The sequence below is a fragment of the Nematolebias whitei genome, chromosome 19, assembly GCF_014905685.2.
Source record: "Nematolebias whitei isolate Nwh7 chromosome 19, NemWhi1, whole genome shotgun sequence".
NCBI lineage: Eukaryota > Metazoa > Chordata > Actinopteri > Cyprinodontiformes > Rivulidae > Nematolebias > Nematolebias whitei.
In genome coordinates, this window is record NC_056516.1 from 32,663,117 (window position 1) to 32,685,098 (window position 21,982).

Below are 21,982 nucleotides of genomic sequence, written 5' to 3' on the forward strand. Positions count from 1 at the left end.
CACAGCAGTTTGTTATACTGTCCCAAATTAAAAAAAAAAAAAAAACTTGTCAGAATGATACAGTCCAAAAATTCCCAGGATGAAAGTATACGTGTGAAAAAATGTCAGTCAGTGGTTTTACGCATAACCAACTGTGTGTGAAGATGTGAGTGACAAAGGCCTACCACACTGCAGGGTGCAGCAGGACTCAGAGTGGAAAAGGAGGGAATCCAATTCTCTTTCTCTAAGTCCAGGTGTGAAGGCTCGCCATCAAAGTCACGGGAGGAATCCACCTCAATCCAGCATAACAAAATAAAACAAAAAAAAAAACCCTGACCTGTCAACAGACAGGACCAGAAGAATGATACAATTTTTTTAAGCTGTTCTAGCTGTAATCCACAGTTTAGGTTTCTGTAGACATTATATATGACATCAATGTGTTAACAAATTACTCGAACTTGCAATAATAAAACTGTTCTATTTTACAACAATGCAGTACTTCTTTGTATAATCACTTCATCCATCCATCCATTACCTTCCGCTTGTTCCAAAGTTGGGTTGCGGGCGCAGCAGCTTGAGCAGGGAGGCCCAGACATCTCTTTCCACAACCACCTCTTCCAGCTCTTCTGGGAGGATTCTAAGGCATTCCCAGGCCAACCGAGAGACATAGTCTCTCTAGCGTGTCCTGGTCTTCCCCGGGGTCTCCTCCCAGTTGGACATGCCCGAAGCACCTCCCTAGGGAGGCGCCCAGGGGGCATCCTTACCAGATACCTGAACCACCTTAACTGGCTCCTCTCGACGTGGAGGAATAGTGGTTCTACTCTGAGTCTCTCCTGGATAACCGAATTTCTCACCCTATCTCTAAGGGAGAGTCCAGCTACCCTACGGAGGAAACTCATTTCTACCGCCTGTATCCGTGATCTCATTCTTCCGGTCACTACCCAGAGCTCATGACCATATGTGAGGGTAGGAACATAGACCAACCGGTAAACAGAGAGCTTTGCCTTACAGCGCAGCTATCTCTTCACCACAATGGACCAGTACAGAGTCCACAATACTGCACCAATCTGTCTGTCAATCTCACGCTCCATTCTTCCCTCACTCGTGAACAAACCCCCGAGATACTTGAACTCTTCCACTTGAGGCAGAACCTCGACCCGAAGAGAGCAATCCACCCTTTTCAGGTTGAGGACCATGGCCTCAGATTTGGAGGTGCTGATTCTCATCCCAGCCGCTTCACACTCGGCTGCGAACCGCTCCAATGAGAGCTGAAGATCACGGCACGATAATGCCAACAGGACCACATCATCTGCAAAGAGCAGAGATGGAATCCTGAGGCCACGGAACCGGAAACTCTCAGCCAGCTGGCCGCACCGAGAAATTCTGTCCATAAAAGTTATGAACAGAATCGGTGACAACGAGCATCCCTGGCGGAGTCCAACTCCCATCCTGAAGGAGTCCAACTTACTACCAACAATTCAAACCAAACTCTCGCACTGCTTGTATAGGGACTGAACAGCCTGCCATTACAACGGACCTCCAATTCCATACTCACGGAGCACCCCCCACAGTGTACCCCGAGGAACACGGTCGAATGCCTTCTCCAAGTCCACAAAACACATGTAGACTGGTGATATAAAAATATATTAAGTTGCCTTTATGCCTGTTCAAACATATACTTTGTGTGTGTGTTACTTATAATATTTAGACACTCTTTGATGGTTAGCAGAGGGACGGAGGGGTGCAGTGTATCCTCTCTAGGAATGCTTTAATAAGCATTAGGAGTGCTTTTGACCGAAGAGCTTTGGCCCGCTTTTGCGGTCACGGCGCTCCTTACTGGAAAAACATGTTTTAATTAGATCTGTCCTCCTGACAACCATCAAACTTGTTTTTCACTGCTCTCACGCGATCCGGTCAGGGAGAGGTATATAGGAGGTGTGACAGGCAAGGGAACTCTGAAGTCTGCTGTGGACCAACGCGCGTGAGTGCCCGGCACAGTTTGATGTGATTCCTTTACCCGGGTCGAACGGCTTCCCGACCACGTGTCACGGTGAGAGGCTCTCATATCAATTTGTGTGTTAAGAGTGTACGAGTGTACATGTTTTTTTGCTTGGCTGTTTTTCTGTGGCAGATTAATAAATGACACTATTATTTCTAGCAGTAACAGTCTCCTTTGATTTATTTCCTTTCGTGTGAATCATCGGGTGCCGACCGTTCACGACCCCTGTTAATTTCATAATACAACTGGATGGGCAAACTCCCATGACCCTTCAAGGACCCTAGTGAGGGTAAAGAGCTGATCCAGTGTTCCATGGCCAGGACGGAACCCACACTGTTCCTCCTGGATCTGAGGTTCAACCAACAATCGGACACGCTTCTCTAGTACCCCTGAATAGACTTTACCAGGGAGGCTAAGGAGAGTGATGCCCCTATAATTGGAGCACACTCTCCAGTCCCCGTTTTTGAAGAGGGGAACCACCACCCCAGTCTGCCAATCCAGTGGCACTGTCCTCGATGTCAACTAAGACAGCCCCATAACATCCAGAGCCTTAAGGAAATCAGGGTGAATCTCATCCACTCCCAAAGCCCTGCCACCTTGAAGCCTTTTAACTACCTCGGCGACCTCAGCCACAATTATAAACAGATCAATCCCAAAGTCCCCTGACTCAGCTTCCTCCATGGAAGACGTACTGGTGGGATTGAGAAGGTCCGAGAAGTATTCCTTCCACCTCTCCACGACATTATTGGTTGAGGTTAACAGCACCCCACCTTCACTGAACATATTGTTAGTAAAGTGTTGCTCTCCCCTCCTCAGCCTCCTGATGGTTTGCCAGAATCTCCTTGTAGCCGACAGAGAGTCTATCTAAGGTCTCACCAAACTCCTTCCACATCTGAGCTTTTGCCTCAGCAACAGCCAAGGCTGCACACCGCTTGGCCCTCCAGTACTCCTCAGCTGCCTCTGGAGTCCCACTGATAGGACTCTTCAGCTTGACAGTCTCCCTAACCCAGGGTGTCCACCACCGAGTTCGTGGATGGCCACCGCAAGAAGCACTGACAACCTTGCAGCCACAACTCAAGGCAGCTACCTTAACAAGCGAGGCGGGGAACATCAATCAATCAATCAACCTTTATTTATACAGGTAAATCCCATTGAGCCTCGAGGACTCATTTACAAGAGAGACCTGATTTCAACAAAGAAAGATGACAACAATGGACAACAGCAACAACAATAAGCAGTTATAAAAACTCATACTACAGTTTTGTTTTTTTTTTTTTGTTTTTTTAACAAATAGGATGGCTAAAAGGAAAAAGGTAACAAAACCAAAAAAACAGCTAGATTCCAAGACAAATGTATAAAACTAAAAACAGGAACATGTCAGCATTGGACCCTGCCAGGAGTCCAACAGATTCTTAAAGCCACTTAGAGAGGTCAAGGTCGAGAGCTTCAATTCTTTTTGTAAGATATTCCAGGAAACAGGAGCGGAGTAGGAGAAGGCCCTTTTGCCTAGTTCAGTCCTCACTGAGGGAACACTGCAGGTAATAATGTCCTGAGAGCGCACTCCGTAGCTGCACTCACGCAGAGACATGTAGGAGGAGATGTATGAAGGCAACAGACCAAGAAGTGATTTAAAGATGAAAATGTACCAGTGGGAGAGTCTGCGTGAAGTTAATGATGTCCAGTTAACCAATGAATACAGGGTGCAGTGGTGGGTACGATAATCACAGCCAGTTATGAATCTTAGTGCACCATGATAGACAGCATCCAACATCTGCAGGGTTCTTGTAGGAGCGTTCATGTAAATAATATCACCAAAATCAATTGAGGGAAGGAAAGTCACAGATACAAGGCGTTTTCTAGCATTCAGGGTTAGACAGGATCTGTTTCTGAAAAAGAAACCCAGTTTAATTTTCAGTTTCTTTACCAAGTTTTCCACATGGAGCTTAAAAGAAAGATGTGAGTCGACCAAGATACCCAAATATTTATAGGAATCAACAAACTCAATGGGGACACCATTTGAGGATAAAATCGGAGGAAGAACTGCTGGGACCAACTTCCTATTTGAAAAAAGCATCCCTTTGGTTTTTTCGGCATTTAGGACAAGTTTGAGGTGAAACAAATCAGTCTGGATGTAGTTAAATGCAGATTTCAGAAGCTGAAAAGCCTTAGCAACAGTTTTAGCTCGACAATAAACAACTGTGTCATCAGCATAGAAATGTATGGATGCATCAGGGATGGTTTTACCTACATTATGTATGTAGATTGTAAAGAGGGTGGGTCCTAAGACTGAGCCTTGTGGTACACCATTGTTGACTGTTAAATAACTGGAGGAAGTACCATTATGTTGAACACATTGCCTCCGGTCTGAGAGATAGTTAGAGAACCAACCAATGGTGTGTTCTGAGAAACCGATTTCTGAGAGTTTATGACACAAGATGTTATGATCCACAGTGTCAAAAGCTTTAGACAGGTCTAAGAAAAGTGCAGCACAATAATCTTTAGCATCCAGTGCTTCAACAACGTCATTAAGAACCTTCAGTGAAGTAGTGGTTGTGCTGTGTTGTTTCCTGAAACCAGATTGATGTGGAGGTAAGATGTTAAATGAGTCCAGGTAATTTTTGATTTGAGAGTTTATCAGTTTTTCTAGAACCTTGGCTAAAATGCAGAGTTTAGAGATTGGTCGATAGTTGTTCAGTGAGGTGGGGTCACCTCCCTTCAGCAAAGGAAGAACAAAGGCTGTTTTCCAAGTGTCTGGGATGGAGTTTTGTCTTATGGAGAGATTGAAGATGTGGGTCACAGGGACTGTGATGATATGAGCAGCCAGCCTTAAGAAATAAGGTGGAAGTTCATCTGGACCTGCAGATTTTTTAGGATCAAGATCTTTTAACAGTTTATTGACCTCACTGACTGAGAATGGAGAAAAAGAGAAGCTGTGATTAACTGAGGATTGACTTGTAGGAGGGATTTGATTTGTAGAAGTTTGGTTATTAAGGGAAGTGGCTGATCTTCCATTAGTAACTGTGTCAAATAAAGAACCAGAAGCAACAAAATGTTTGTTGAGACAGTTCAGGATCTCGTGCTTATTTGACACAGGAACAGAGTTAACGAGAAGTTGTGATGGGAGGTCAGATGATTGGGGGGTGCCTGAGAGAGATTTAATTGTTTTCCAGAATCTGTTAGGGTCATTTAGATTTTTGGAAGTCTGAGATAAGAAATAGTTTCGTTTTGCTGCTTTGACAGCAGTTGTGCATTTATTCCTCATCTGTCGAAAACTCAACCAATCAGTGTCTGAGTCAGATTTTCTCGCTGCAGCCCAAAGATGATCTCTCCTGTGCAGGAGGTCAGCTAGCTCTGGAGTAAACCAGGGGCTGTCTCGTCCCTTTATTCTGAACTGACGAAAAGGAGCATGTAAGTTCAGGAAATAAATGAAATTATTATGGAAATAGTTCCAAGCAGAGTTCACGTCATCAGTTAACAGAATACGATGCCAGTCAAAGTGAGACAGATCCCAGAGGAATGACTGTTCACAGAAATGTTTCAGATCCCTTTTTTGAATTAATCTGGGCTTAGAAGGTGGAAGTTTACTATTTCTTAAAGCCGCTGTCACACAATGATCACTCAAAAGATCAGCGAATACACCTGCAAATACAACATGGCCCACTCGAACTCATTGTCCCCCACCTCAGCTGGGATGTGGTTAAAGCTCTCCTGGAGGTGTGAGTTGAAGATCTCTCTGACAGGTTCTTCTTCCAGGCGTTCCCAGCAAACTCTCACTACACGTTTGGGTCTACCAGGTCTGTCCAGCATCATCTCCTGCCATCTGATCCAACTACTAGGTAGTGATCAGTTGACAGCTCAGCTCCTGGTCATGCCTTTTGGGCTAATCAATGCCCCTGCCATTTTTCAGGCATTGGTTAACAACGTGTTTAGAGACTTTCTGAATGTGTTTGTTTATCTGGACGACATATTAATTTACCCTAAAGACAGAGAGCAACATCCTGAACATGTCAGAGCTGTACTATAGAGACTGCTTGAAAACCAACTCTTCGTCAACGACGAAAAATGTGAATTTCACGTGACCACAATCACCTTTCTGATGTTTATATTCGAGAGAGGACAGGTTTGCTTGGACCAAACTTCCAGTTTCCGTCCGTAAGGCTGACACATTGTCCAATTTTAAGACTAGGCTTAAGACTTTCCTTTTTGATAAATCCTACAATTAGGATTGGCTTGTTACGCTGTCATAGCCTTAGACTACTGGAGGACAAATTTACATCATTTCCTTAAATGAATTGTTAAAATTGAATAGTTTTCATTTGATATTATTTCCATTTTTACAGAAACATTCATATACATAAAAAGTAAGTTAGCACTATTTATCTGAGGAGCAGACTGCTTTGAATTTAACTTTATTGCAGAATCTCATCTTGAGCAAGCATGAAGGCAACAGTGTAAAGGAAAAACTCCATCATGAGGAAGAAACTTCCAGCAGAACCAGGTTCAGGACAAGCGGCCTCCTGCTTCGACCGGCTGGGTTTGAGAGAAACAAATACTCAATGGCAGGTCGAGAATCACAACAGAGATGACTTCTGTTGTGACTTGGAGCTATATAAATACATTGAATTGTATTGAATTGAGTTTATATGACTGAAATTATTTTTCTTCTTCTTCTTCTTTTGGCTGCTCCCTTCTTCAGAGGTCGCCGCAGCGAACTAACTCGCCCAAAGACTTTGCATTTGTTTTTACGCTAGTTGAGTAAGGACGGGCATCAACAGACCACTGAGCTACCACAGTCCTCTGTGTGGAGCAGACAACTGACATCTTGGGCACCCGGGGGAGCAGATGGTAGAGTAAAGGCAAAGGGCCTTGCTCAAGGGCCCAGAGAGGAGCAAATGAGTGTGGAGGCAGGTGTGGGTGTTTCACTTTTCTCACCCACATTTTGATGATGTTGGTCCGGGGAGTTGTACCGGTGACCTTCCGATCACAGGTCCACCTTCCCTGTGCCACCACTCCCAAGATATAATAAATAACAAGGTTTTAAAAATTTTTTTTAAAACATAATATAAGTGGTTCAAAAACAAGGCATTATATAGCATTAAAAAAACACAAACAGCAGAGCTGTAGTGAAGAACAGGTTCGTTCGAGCTCTTATTTTGAAGGCTAACCGATAAAGGAAGTGATTTCCTCCTAGCAGCGGAAGCTATTCTGTTCCGTCGGTTCAATGTGTTTTCTATGTTCTGTTTTGACGAATTATGCCTCTTCTCTCCACTTCTGGTGAAATTGGTTTAATTTTGAGTTATATTCAGCTGTAACTACTCCGTTAATATTGAAAGTAAATACTGATGAACGAAAGCTAACAGAGATGTGGGGACAGCATCTGGATTCAGAGGAAGAAGAAATGGAGGATTTCGTTGAAAGTAGAGATGCTGTTGAACAGGAAAAAACTGGAGGGAGAAAAATCTTGGATGCAGTTTTCAATCCCAACGTTCAACTGCATATAATAGGTTTGTATGGTTTTATTCTTTCTGTTGAATGCGATTATGTTATAGTTTAGTCTGAGCTTTCTGGTAGCTAATGAATTTAGCTTCCCAGAAAGTACATACGATTTTTTTTATTTTTTTTTTGGAAAGGACAAACGATACGACCATGGACATTCGGTGACGGGCGGCGCCGCCATCTTGGATGGGTCTCACTCGTCCCCCAGTGCATTTCTTTGTACTGAGGAACCTGTATGCCCAACTATAACTTCCTGAGTTTTTACCCGATGTTCACACGGTTTAGTTTATGTGTCGCCCTTAAGTTTTCAATAATTTATTAATCTTACTAATCGTTCTTAGATAAATCTCAGTTTGTATTATACACTGGTTTGTTTTTTTCAAGCCTCACCTACTTTAGACACAAAACCAAGCAGTACTTATTTCCGCCGGTAGAGGGCAGCAGTGGTGTAGTTTAGAACGTCACTGACTGACGCTCCTCTGCATTTTACAGCAGAAGCAGCGAGTTAAGTCGGAAATGTGTCGACGTGTACTGCTGCTGAGTTTGTGAAATACAGATATGACAAATGACACAAGCATGAAATGATGGTTCTCAATTCTGAATTGGGTTTCTGCAATGTGCTCACCGAGTAAAAACACATCTTCTGAACCAATCTCAGCCGAACAGAATGGTTGACAAAGGACACACTGACACCTTGTTTCATTGAGTTTTGGCGAATCACACGCTGACCACCTTCGCTGTTCCCTCTGAGGGGATCATCAGCCCACCATTGTTTTAAGTTTGAAGCAGGTGGTAGCTCTGGTGAAAGGATGAGGGTACAGCAACTGTGACGAGGCTTGTACGGCACACCTCACAGGACAGGCTTTTCAGAATTTTTCTGACAACAAACCCTGAAATGTAGACCAAGGCATTGTCTACAAGAGCACCAAAGCAGGTGGGCAGGTAACTGTGGTCACAAATGACTCCAGAAATGTTTGCAAATGGGGACGGAAGCTCTTCCTTCGCTATTAAAACGGAGTGCATGTCTGCAGCTGATAGGGACACAGTCTCATTGCCAGACCCACTTGGTGAGACACAACAATGGACCGTCAGTGGAAAATGCCCTGGAACTGCCCTGCAGTGGGATTGTTATTCCAGCCTCCTAAAAAAATTTACACACTTGGATTGCAGAGATGTTTGATGAGGACAGTCAAAGCCATAAAAGACGTATCTTCTGAGGGTAAGTAAGGAAACTGTAAAACCATTTTCCCCACGGGTAGGCTATAAAAAGATACGCACTGGTGTCTGAAGAGGTCTATCGCATCAAAACATACTGTAAACTAGGGATGTACAGGTATAAATAAAAATTCAGCTAGAATTTGCCCACCCAGGTGCTACCGATATCCAGTCTGGCCCACGGACTAAAAAGACTAATTATAAATGTTAAAATTCTACCTGATGGACAGATTTGAAGAAAAGCTCCAAGTGATCCTGACTGAAGCAGTATGTGCAGACATAACGCTGAACTTGGAGCAGGTCAGGGATCATCCTAAACAATATATCCAAGTTGATGACAAAGCGCATGACTGACAGATACCTTCAAAAGAAACCATTTCATTAATATGATCATGGCAAAATAAGACACCTCAAGAGCACCTAGTATTTTTACTTATTTATTTTCAGTCTTGTGAAAGGTAATCCCACGTGATCTATTTTCAATACTGTGCCGGTTATTGCAACCATAGGCTGAACAAAATACCGGCATAGCTGCTCGCTTTGTGTTTACTCCCGTTGGATCTTAGGAAGAGGAGAGACCCATCCAATATGGCGGTGACGCAGGATGCACTCCAGTATTTTAATGAGACGTCTACATATATACGTATGTCTGTGCATGAAATTCTGCGTTTATAGCTGAGCTTGCTAAAAAATTAAATAATGTCTGAGGTTACAAAACCTAAAGTGCTAATTTTAAAGCCGTTTGTTAAATATTTACATTATTTCCACTCGCCTGGAGGTGGGTGTGAAGTTGAATGTAGGGATGTTGGGAGGAAGGAGAGAGTGTTGAGGCACCACCTGTTCTTGTTTCTTAACTTTATTTTTAAACAAACGTTTAGGAACCATCTCTAACACTAACCAGGTTAAACACTTGAACCGTTTTAGTTCAAAGAAAAAAAAACAAACACATTTTAAACAGTTTGTACTGAGTTGGTGGGGTGTTAAAGCCACAGCTTTAAGTGTTGTAAAAGGAAAGAGCTGGGGCTAAGCACCTCTTTGGCTCTGGTTTAGCACTGGAACCTGTTTGGAGGAGAAAAAATAACTCTGTGATCTGAGCAGTAAAACAAATCATGTATGTGTGAATATAAAGCTACAGTTCTCCTTACTCTATTTTACATGTGTTCCAGTGGTTCCTGCAGATGTTCAGAAGTCAGTGCTGATTAAAGAAGAAGCTCCTGAAGAACAGTGGCCTGATGTGGACCAGCAGGATACAAATTGCCTCCAAATAAAAGAGGAAGAGGAGGAACAGTGGACCATTTTGGGAGGAGAGCAGCTCAGTATCAAGGAGGAGACAGATGTCACCAGCTTTTCATTAACTGCAGTTCATTTTAAGAGTGAGGATGATGACGAGAAACCTCTGTTCTCACAGCTTCATCAACACCAAGTTGAAGTCAGTGATCTTCCAACCAGCAGCTCAGGTGACCACATAGAATCATCAACTGGTGACGGAGAAAAATATACAAAAAACCCAGATCTAAATGCTTATACAGATTCTGATTTTCCAGAAACTGAAGTTAGTGAAAATGATGAAGAGGATAATGATGTGAACAATCCTGAGTCTCAGCTGAAACTTTTATCAGATTTTGGGTTAAAAACTGAACACACTGATGAAGCCCGGGAGTCTTCACCCAGCAGGGTCTCTGAGTCAAGTGTGAACAGGGTCCACAACAAAAATGGACTGAAGCCATTTAGTTGTGATGTTTGTGGGAGAATGTTCAATCATAAGGGACATTTTAAAAGTCATATAAGAATCCACACAGGACAGAAGCCCTTTTTTTGTCAACTGTGTGAACGAAAGTTTAGCGAAAATGGAGATTTAAGCAGACACATGAAAATTCACACAGGACAGAAGCCCTTTTCTTGTGATCTGTGTGAAAAAAGGTTTACTGAAAAGAGTAATTTAAAAAAACACATGATGACCCACACAGGACAGAAGCCATTTTCTTGTGATCTATGTGGCCGACAGTTTAAAAGAAGGGAAAGTTTAATCGGACACATGAAGATCCACACAGAACAGAAGCCGTTCTCTTGTTATCTGTGTGAAAAAAGGTTTACTGAAAAGGGAGATTTAAAGAGACACATGAAAATCCACACAGGACAGAAGCCCTTCTTTTGTGATCTGTGTGAAAAAAGATTTTCTGAAAAGAGTAATTTATACAGACACATGATGATCCACAGAGGACAGAAACCCTTTCCTTGTGATATGTGTGAAAAAATGTTTACTGAAAAGAGTAATTTAACCAGACACATGATGATCCATACAGGACAGAAGCCATTTCTTTGTGATCTGTGTGAAAAAAGGTTTACTGAAAAGAGTAATTTAAAAAAACACATGAAACTCCACACTGGACAGAAGCCATTTTGTTGTGATATATGCGGCCGACAGTTTACAAGACGGGACAGTTTAAACGGACACATGAAAATCCACAGAGCAGAAGCCATTGTGACCTGTGTGACAAAAGATTTACAAAAAAGAGTAATTTAAACAGACACATGAACTCTGCACAGTACAGAAGCCATTTTGTTATTTGTTTGACCATATGTTTACCAGTAAGGCCAATTTAAACAAACGCATGACAATCCACGATGTGGGGGACAAAAGTAATTTAAAAGAACTCGTAGGCAAGAAGCCACACACATACTAATATATTTCAATTTATTTTTACATGCCTGAATCTGGTAATGAACAACATAATTTCATTAGTTTTGACCGAGAAACATTTATCTGTCTCCAACACTCATAAAATTTATTTACTCTCTTAAGCTTTTTCCTGGTAAAGTACATAACATTCACAGACTTCATTTGTAAGTATCTAAGACTCTTCAGTGTACCTGTGTAATTCTGAATAAATATCTAAATAAATTTATGCATACCAAACTATTTTAAATTTGTAGTCCATGTTTTGTATGTCTATCACAACAAAGAATTTGAACAATAAAGGTGGAGATAAGTAGTTGTATCAACTGGCAAAAAATGAGAGATCAGGCTTGAAAGGATGTGCAGCAGGTTAGGGTTGGTATAAATACAGGTGTTGGTCATAAAATTATAATATCATGAAAATTATTTGTTTCAGTAATTCTATTCAAAATGTGAAACTTGTTTATTATATTCATTCATTACACAGAGACTGATATATTTCAAATTTTTTTATTTCTTTTAATGATACAGTACTGACAACTAATGAAAACCCAAATTCATTATCTCAGAAAATTAGAATATTGTGAAAAGGTTTGATATTGAAGACACTTTGTGCCACACTCTAATCAGCTAATTAACTCAAAACACCTGCAAAGGCCTTTAAATGGTCTCTCTATTTCTATAGGCTACACAATCATGGAGAAGACTGCTGACTTGACAGATTTGTCCTAAAGACGACCACTGACACCTTGCACAAGGAGTGCAAGACACAAAAGGTCATTGCTAAAAAGGCTGGCTGTTCACAGAGCTCTGTGTCCAAGCACATTTATGGAGAGGCGAAGGGAAGGAAACGATGTGGTAGAAAAAAGTATACAAACAATAGAGATAACCGCACCATGGAGAGGATTATGAAACAAAACCCATTCCAAAATGTGGGGGAGATTCACAAAGATTGGACTGCAGTTGGAGTCAGTGCTTCAAGAACCACCACGCACAGACGTGTGCAAGACATGGGTTTCAGCTGTCGCATTCCTAGTGTCAAGCCACTCTTGAACAAGAGACAGCGTCAGAAGCATCTTGCCTGGGACTGCTGCTGATTGATCCAAAGTTGGGTTCTCTGAAGAAAGTAAATTTTGCATTTCCTTTGGAACTCAAGGTCCCAGAGTCTGGAGGAAGAGAGGAGAGGCACAGAATCCATGTTGCTTGAGGTCCAGTGTCAAGTTTCCACAGTCAGTGATAGTTTGGGGTGTCATGTCATCTGCTGGTGTTGGTCCACTGTGTTTTCTGAGGTCCAAGGTCAACGCAACCGTCTACCAGGAAGTTTTAGAGCACTTCATGCTTCCTGCTGCTGACCACCTTTATGGAGATGCAGATTTCATTTTCCAACAGGACTTGGCACCTGCACACAGTGCCAAAGGGGAGGCATATTCCACTTGTTCTGGAAACTACTCCTTCATAATCATTCTCCTCCCTTGTTAGAACATTGTCATTTCTACAGGTGTTGGTCATAAAATTAGAATATCATGAAAAAGTTGATTTATTTCAGTAATTCCATTCAAAAAGGGAAACATGTATATTCATTCATTACACACAGACTGATATATTTCAAATGTTTATTTCTTTTAATGTTGATGATCATAACCGACAACTAATGAAAACCCCAAATTCAGTATCTCAGAAAATTAGAATATTACTTAAGACCAATTTAAAAACATGTTTTTTTTTTAGAAATTTTGGCCAAAAGTTGGAAAAAATCCATGCATGCACGGAGAGAACATGCAAACTCCACCCAGAAAGGCCCCCGAACCTGGTTTTGAACCGGGGACCTGCTCGCTGAGAGGCAGCGGCTCTACCAGTTGCGCCACCACTCAAAAATAGCAAAATATAAAGTGTAAATACAATTAGTATATGAGGAGCTAAGATATAAACTAAGATACGCTAAACGAACGCCAACAGGTATGCTAAAAGATTTAAGAAATACGCTAAATACATAATATAAAATGATACCATATATTAACCGAACCTCAAAAAGCAGAATGGGAGGAAGATCTTATCAGGATCCTCTTTTGTGGAACCAACTTCCAGTTTCTTTCGGTTGGGCTGACGCGTTGTCCAGTTTTAAGACTGGGCTTACTTTGTTTTTGGGTTGGCTTGTTATGCTGCTATAAGCTTAGACTACTGGAGGACAAATTGACCTCATTCCCTTAAATTAACTGTTAAAATTAAATAGTTTTCATTTGATATTTTTATCTTAACGTGATTCTCGACTTGCGACTGTGTATCTGTTCCTCTTTCCGGTTCCTCTCAAACCCAGCCGGACAAAGGTCGACACAGCGAACTAACTCGCATGAAGATTTGGTTATTGTTTTTACATATGCCCTTCCTGTCACAACCACAGACCACCGAGCTACCACGTTTGCTAAGATAAATAACATGATTAAAAATAATTTAAAAACAAAAGATTATAAGTGATTAAAAAAGCAAAGCATCGTAAAGCATAAAAAAACGGAAACAATCTCAGGGATAAGTTGTAGTGCTGAAGAACAGTTCCGTTCGAGCTCTTATTTTGAAGGCTAACTGATACTAACAGAAGTGATTTCCTCCAAGCACCGGAAGCTGTTCGGTTCGTACGTTCAGTAATGTTCTCCGTGTTCGGTATCGAAGAACTAAGCTTCTTTTCTCTCGGCTTCTGGTGAAATTAGTTTAGTTTTGAGTTCTATTCAGCTGTAACTACTCGGTTAATGTTGAAGGTAAATAGTGATGAACGAAAGCTAACAGATGTGGAGACAGCAGGTCCAGCAGCACCTGGATGCAGAGGAAGAAGAAATGGAGGTTTTCATTGGAAGTAGAGATGCTCTTGAACAGGAAACAACTGGAGGAAGCCAAATCTTAGATGCAGTTTTCAGTCCAAACGATCAACTGCATATAATAGGTTTGTATCTTTTTATTCTTTCTGTTGAATGTGATTATGTTACAGTTTAGTCTGAGCTTTCTGGTAATTAATGAATTATTTTCCTGGAAAGGACATGTGTATCTCTGTTTATAGCTGAGCTTGCTAACAGATTAAATAATGTATGAGAGGTTACAAAAGCTAAAGTGCTGATTTTAAAGACCTTTGATTAACCAAATATTTTCGTTTTTAGTTTTACTAGATAAAAACTAACAACTGAAATCCCAAATTACCACACAAATATTTAAAATCATTGATCACTACATGGACAAAACCAGGCACAGAGTATTATTTCCACTCTCCTGGAGGTGGGTGTGAAGTAGAATGTAGGCATGTTGGGAGGAAGGAGAGGGTGTTGAGGCACCACCTTTTCTAGTTTCTTAACTTTATTTTCAAAGAACCATTTAGGAACCATCTCTAGCATCAGTCTGGTTAAACACCTGAAACGATTTTGTTAAAAGAAAAAAAATTCATTTAAACAGTTTGTACTGAGTTGGTGGGGTGTTAAAGCCACAGCTTAAAGTGTTTTAAAAGGAAAGAGCTGGGGCTAAGCTCTCTTTGGCTCTGGTTTAGCACTGGAACCTGTTTGGAGGAGAAAAAATAACTCTGTGATCTGAGCAGTAAAACAAATCATGTATGTGTGAATATAAAGCTACAGTTCTCCTTACTGTATTTTACATGTGTTCCAGTGGTTCCTGCAGATGTTCAGAAGTCAGTGCTGATTAAAGAAGAAGCTCCTGAAGAACAGTGGCCTGATGTGGACCAGCAGGATGCAAATTGCCTCCACATAAAAGAGGAAGAGGAGGAACAGTGGACCATTTTGGGAGGAGAGCAGCTCAGTATGAAGGAGGAGACAGATGTCACCAGCTTTTCATTAACTGCAGTTCATTTTAAGAGTGAGGATGAAGAAGAGAAACATCTGTTCTCACAGCTTCATCAACACCAAGTTGAAGTCAGTGATCTTCCAACCAGCAGTTCAGGTGACCACATAGAATCAGCAACTGGTGAAGGAGAAAAAGATTCAAAAACCCCAGTTCTAAATGCTTATAGAGATTCTGATTCTTCACAAACTGAAGTCAGTGAAGTTGATGAAGAGGATAATGATGTGAACAATCCTGACTCTGAGCTGAAACCTTTATCAGACTCTGGGTCAAAAGCTGAAGACACTGATGAAGCCCGGGAGTCTTCACCCAGCAGGGTCTCTGAGTCAAATGTGAACAGGGTCCACAACAAAAATGGACTGAAGCCATTTCATTGTGATGTTTGTGGACGACGGTTTATTCAAAAGGGATGTTTAAACAGACACATCAAAATCCACACAGGACAGAAGCCATTTTGTTGTGATCTTTGTGAAAAAAGATTTACTGAAAAGTGTAATTTAAAAAAACACATGAGAATCCACACAGGACAGAAGCCATTTTGTTGTGATCAGTGTAATCAAAAGTTTACCGAAAAGGATACTTTAAAGAGACACATGATGATACACACAGGACAGAAGCCCTTTTCTTGTGATTTGTGTGAAAAAAGATTTACTGAAAAGGGTAGTTTAAAAAAACACATGAAAATCCATACAGGACAGAAGCCATTTTGTTGTGATCAATGTAGTCAAAAGTTTACAGAAAAGGACAATTTAAAGAAACATATGATGATCCACACAGGGCAGAAGCCCTTTTCTTGTGATCTGTGTGAACGAAGGTTCATTCAAAAGGTCAGTTTAAAGAGACACATGAAAATCCACACAGGACTGAAGCCATTTTCTTGTGATCTATGTGAAAAAAGGTTTACTGAAAAGGGTAATTTAAAAAAACACATGAAAATCCACACATGACAGAAGCAATTTTGTTGTGATCCGTGTAGTCAAAAGCTTATCAAAAAGGTCAGTTTAAAGAAACATGATGATCCACACAGGAAAGAAACCCTTTTGTTGTCATTTTTGTGACCGAATATTTACCAGTTAGGGAAATTAAACAAACATGAGAATCCTCATTGGAGAAAAAAGTAATTTGAATGAACTCATGGGCAAGAAGCCACACACACATACACACTAATATATTTAAATTTGTTTTTTAATATGCATGAATCTAGTGATAAACAACAAAATTTCACTAGTTTTGCCTGAGAAACATTTTCTGTCTCCAACACACTCATCTGTTATGCTTTTTCCTTTTAAAGTACATAACATTCAGAGTGTAGTTGTGAGTATATAAGCATCTTCAGTGTACCTGTGTAATGCCTAATAAATATCTAAATAAATTTATGCATACCAACCGATTTTAAATTTGTAGTCTACAGGTCCTTCTAAAAAAATTAGCATATTGTGATAAAGGTCATTATTTTCCATAATGTAATGATAAAAATGAAACTTTCATATATTTCAGATTCATTGCACACCAACTGAAATATTTCAAGTCTTTAATTGTTTTAATACTGATGATTATGGCATACAGCTCATGAAAACCCAAAATGCCTGTCCCAAAAAATTAGCATATCATGAAAAGGTTCTCTAAACTAGCTATTAACCTAACCATCTGAATCAACGACTTAACTCTAAACACCTGCAAAAGATTCCTGAGGCTTTTAAAAACTCCCAGCCTTGTTCATTACTCAAAACCGCAATCATGGGTAAGACTGCCGACCTGACTGCTGTCCAGAAGGCCATCATTGACACCCTCAAGCAAGAGGGTAAGACAGAAAGAAATTGCTGAACGAATAGGCTGTTCCCAGAGTGCTGTATCAAGGCACCTCAGTGGGAAGTCTGTGGGAAGGGAAAAGTGTGGCAGAAAACGCTGCACAACAAGAAGAGGTGACCGGACCCTGAGGAGGAGTGTGGAGAAGGGACGATTCCAGACCTTGGGGGACCTGTGGAAGCAGTGGACTGAGTCTGGAGTAGAAACATCCAGAGCCACCGTGCACAGGCGTGTGCAGGAAATGGGCTACAGGTGCCGCATTCCCCAGGTCAAGCCACTCTTGAACCAGAAACAGCGGCAGAAGCGCCTGACCTGGGCTACAGAGAAGCAGCACTGGACTGTTGCTCAGTGGTCCAAAGTACTTTTTTCGGATGAAAGCAAATTTTGCATGTCATTCGGAAATCAAGGTGCCAGAGTCTGGAGGAAGACTGGGGAGAAGGAAATGCCAAAATGCCAGAAGTCCAGTGTGAAGCACCCACAGTCAGTGATGGTCTGGGGTGCCATGTCAGCTGCTGGTGTTGGTCCACTGTGTTTTATCAAGGGCAGGGTCAATGCAGCTAGCTATCAGGAGATTTTGGAGCACTTCATGCTTCCTTCTGCTAAAAAGCTTTATGGAGATGAAGATTTCATTTTTCAGCACGACCTGGCACCTGCTCACAGTGCCAAAACCACTGGTAAATGGTTTACTGACCATGGTATTACTGTGCTCAATTGGCCTGCCAACTCTCCTGACCTGAACCCCATAGAGAACCTGTGGGATATTGTGAAGAGAAAGTTGAGAGACGCAAGACCCAACACTCTGGATGAGCTTAAGGCCGCTATCGAAGCATCCTGGGCCTCCATAACACCTCAGCAGTGCCACAGGCTGATTGAAGCAGTCATTCATGCAAAAGGATTCCTGACCAAGTATTGAGTGCATAACTGAACATGATTATTTGAAGGTTGGCGTTTTTTGTATTAAAAACACTTGTCTTTCATTGGTGGGATGAAATATGCTAATTTTTTGGGACAGGCATTTTGGGTTTTCATGAGCTGTATGCCATAATCATCAGTATTAAAACAATTAAAGACCTGAAATATTTCAGTTGGTGTGCAATGAATCTGAAATATATGAAAGTTTCATTTTTATCATTACATTATGGAAAATAATTACCTTTATCACAATATGCTAATTTTTTGAGAAGGACCTGTATGTATATTTTTTGTTGCATAAGATAAATATTTTATGGTTAATGATCAGTTAATTTGTTACTTTCAAAAATGTTGTCTCTGATAGATGACATACTTCCGGTCCCTGGGGGCACAAGAATCATAGCCCATAGACTCGTTAAAAGCTGAACATGTGCAGTTAGCTCCTCTTCGTTACAAGAGATAGGAAGATTCTGGGCGCACCACTCCAGTGCCCTGATTACCGGCACACCGTACGGATCGTGCTTCTGGTCCCTCCGTCCCGATGCAGATTAATTAATTAAATTAATTAATTTATTTATTGTCCTGCAACAGATTGTGCATTGACACACAACTAGGCTATGTATGAAATATTATTTAGCTCTCAGACAGCAGCACATTTAAAAGAGGCACAGCATTAATTTTGATCAGGTAGATAGTTGGGAGACCCGCCATTGCATTTGGTGCTAGGTTTGTTTATGCCTGCTGGGACTGGAGGCGACGTGGAAAATTCTAACGGAAGTCATCATTAGTGTGCCTTATTGAAATATTATTTACACGTAGCTGTCAGGTCATTTAAAAGAGGCGCAGCATTAATTTTGATCAGGCAGATAGTTGGAGACCTGCTGCATTCGGCACTGGGTTTGTTTATGCTGGCCTTGGCCTTGTGTAGAAAGGAGAGAGGACTTGTCTGTCAGGAGGCGAGGTCCTACTCTCTGGAGACAACGTGAAAAATTCTAACAGCAGTCATATTTACTGTGTTTACACAGGTAAGGAATTAGTTAATAAAGCGCGCAGACATGAGCATGAGTTAGCGAACCGATTAGTCTGTGATGCGTGCATGTGAGCTAGATGATGACACGGGAGTTGATTTTCACTCCTGTCCTCTCCTGGTCCCACAGAAAAAATCTTGTCCAGTCCCAATCCTGGACCAGAGTAAAAAAAAGTCTCCTGTCCTGTACCACTCCTGGGAACATGACTCCTGCTCCCATCCTGCTCACATTCAGAATGACTACCTCTCCTATACTGCTCCCATTTTTTTTCTCTTCCATTTAGTCTTTAGGAAATACATTGAATGTGATTTGATCTTCTACCCATTCCCTTTTATATTCTTACTTTATTAGTTTTCTTTCAAAAGATATGGCAACAGGAAAAGTTAATCTGTGGTGAAATAGGGAGGCATTTATTGCCTTAATCCAAACAAAAACCTTCACTAATGGTCACAACACAAATAATACATGGTCTGTAGTCCTTATAAAAAAGGTTTGTAAACTCAATAATCCAGGTAGATAACAACAAAAATGGTTAAATCATGTCATCTGGGCTAGTTTCTTAATATGGAAATGCGTGGTCCCTATAGTTTTTCTACGGAGGATCAGCTGCTGAGTCCCTGTTTCTAGCTCTTTTGGAGGTCAGTTACAGTAAAAACAAAAAATAAAAAACAACAGTACATGGGCACACTATGAACCCAAACATAACATATAAAATTGCATTTTACTAACTTACTGAACAATTGTTTCCTTTAAACAGAGACATTAATGCCATGTTCCATATTGCTTAAAAAAATGTACCGAGCAAGATAACTCAATAAATAAAAATGCTTAAAGGCATTCTTATACATTGGATGACGTCCTCAAGAAGTTCACAATAGGTAACAAGCTCGTTTTGACGAAGCAGCATGTCATGCAGCTTACCAGACTTCAGAGCATCATTTACAGACTGGAGCATTGCAAGTCTGGTATTCCAGAGTGAAGGTTTATTGAAAGAAAAACTACAAAATACTGGTGCCTGTCGAAAGTTTTTTATTTTTATTTTCTTTTTTGTTCTATTGGTTGGTTCCCGTGCCTGTCTGGTCCTGTTAGCTTTTCATCCTGTCCCATCCCAATCATGTGAGTTATATTAAATTTGACTCCTGCCGTGCCGGAATCCTGCGGGAATACCGTGACCTGCGGGACTCCTGAAAAAACGTCATCCTCTAGTGTGCAGTAGCATGGGAACGATAGCTCATTAATAAAGTAAATTGAAATTGAATTGAAATTAATTGAATTAGTAAAGTGAATGAGAGCTGTGAACGATGCAGGGTTTGTGAGGCTCCTGGAGGATGATAGTTTCAGTTTCTTCCTGAAACTGTTTCATCTCATCATGCCTCATGGATATTCTCTACAGCCAGCTCCAGAAGCAGACCATCGACTCAGTCTTTTTTCAAGCAGCAGCAGTTGGCAGACAACATACAAAAAAATCAGGTAAATTAATGTGTATGTTGTGCTGTTTAATATTACTGCTATTTTGTTATCTTATGCTTGAACTACTTCACATTACTTGTTTATTTACCTGATGACTAAAGATGAACTGTTCTCTTCTGGTCCTGTTCAGAGATTCTCTCCCTACTCTCTGTGGAGAACAGTGGCAGTGTATCCCAGCTGGCCAAGAAACATGACATACTGGACCCAGGTGATCTTCAGAGTGTCCCCACAGAGGTGAGATAGAAGCTAAATGTGCGATATAGGCATTTGTGCTGTTTTGTGAAAAAGTGGGAGCACACCTCAGAGTCAGAGTTTCTTTATTTGTCATTCAAAACACATGTGGTACATGTGGTGGAACCACATTGTGTACACAGGGTCACAGTTAAATCAAACAAAAAATATAAAATATAAAAGAAAAACTGTAAGAAGATCTAAGATATGAACTAAGAAAAATGTTAACTAAAAATACGCTAAGCACAAGCAGTACAAAAACAATACGCCGAACAGCAGCACAAACATGAGTCTGTGTGAGCAGATTAGCACGAATGAACACGGCAACATGAAACAGATCAGCAGCAACATGAAACAGATCAGCAGCAACATGATGTGATTTTTCACAGTGATTATTCTGGTTAGAGATTCATGAGTCTAACAGCCTCAGGGTAGAAGCTGTTCCGCAGTCTAGTGGTTCTACACTTAATGCTCCTCAACCTCCTGCGTGAGGGGAGCAGGGCAAAAAGTGTGTGTGCTGGGTGAGTGGGATCCTTCATGATGCAGGTGGCCCTCTCCCTGCATCTGGAGGTGTGGATGTCTGTGATGGTGGAGAGTCTGACTCCGACAGACTTCTGTGCAGCCTTCACCACTCTCTGCAAAGCTTTTCTTTCTGCAGCTGTGCGACCGCTATATCACACGTTGATACTGGAGCACAGGATGCTCTCCGCTGCACTTGTTTTTACACTGGATGCCCTTCCTGACACAACCACAGACCACCAAGCTACCACAGCCCTCTGTGTGGAGCACATTTTGAGCGCCCAGGGCAGCAGATGCTATGATTAAGGGCCTTGCTCAAGGGTCCAAAGTGGAGCAAATGAGGGTGGAGGCAGGTGTGGGTGTTTCACTTTTCCCACCCACATAGGGTGAGTTGAAGCAGCAACATTCCTTCACAGATCCATCTTCTCTAACGTCTGCGCCACCACTCCCAATTGATATGATAAATACCATGATTAAAAAAAAAAATTAAAATAAAAGAATATAAGTGATTAAAAAAACAAAACATCCCAAATCATATAAAAAAAACGCAAACAGTTCAGGGATGAGTTGTAGTGCTGAAGAACAGGTCCGTCCAACTCTTATTTTGAAGGCTAACTAATAACGAAAGTGATTTCCTCCTTGCAGCGGAAGTTGTTGTGTTCGTACGTTCATTGTGTTCTCCGTGTTCCGTATCGACAAATTAAGCCACTTTTCCCTCGACTTCTGGTGAAATTAGTTTAATTTTGAGTTATATTCAGCTGCAACTTCTCGATTAGTGTTGAAGGTAAATAGTGATGAACGAAAGCTAACAGATGTGGA

General features: G+C 41.2%; 2 protein-coding genes across 2 annotated transcripts; both read left to right on the forward strand.

Moving 5' to 3' along the window:
* Window positions 1-10,261: 10,261 nt before the first annotated feature.
* On the forward strand, window positions 10,262-11,439 carry LOC119425748 (gastrula zinc finger protein XlCGF8.2DB-like). Its single transcript, XM_037693294.1, has one exon. The coding sequence runs from the start codon at window positions 10,440-10,442 to the stop codon at window positions 11,211-11,213; it is 774 nt and encodes a 257-aa protein (XP_037549222.1). The 5' UTR covers window positions 10,262-10,439; the 3' UTR covers window positions 11,214-11,439.
* Window positions 11,440-14,058: 2,619 nt separating this feature from the next.
* Window positions 14,059-16,331, forward strand: LOC119425494 (zinc finger protein 771-like). The gene is made up of 2 exons (XM_037693022.1): window positions 14,059-14,298; window positions 15,006-16,331. Exons 1-2 carry the CDS (start codon window positions 14,145-14,147, stop codon window positions 16,142-16,144), a joined length of 1,293 nt encoding a protein of 430 aa, XP_037548950.1. The 5' UTR covers window positions 14,059-14,144; the 3' UTR covers window positions 16,145-16,331.
* The last annotated feature ends 5,651 nt before the right edge of the window (window positions 16,332-21,982 follow it).

Coding starts and splice junctions, on each gene's coding strand:
- LOC119425748 (XM_037693294.1), top strand. CDS start 10,440: ATGTTCAATCATAAGGGACATTTTAAAAGTCATATAAGAATCCACACA.
- LOC119425494 (XM_037693022.1), top strand. CDS start 14,145: ATGTGGAGACAGCAGGTCCAGCAGCACCTGGATGCAGAGGAAGAAGAA. Junction 14,299..15,005: donor CGATCAACTGCATATAATAG/GTTTGTATCTTT, acceptor CATGTGTTCCAG/TGGTTCCTGCAGATGTTCAG.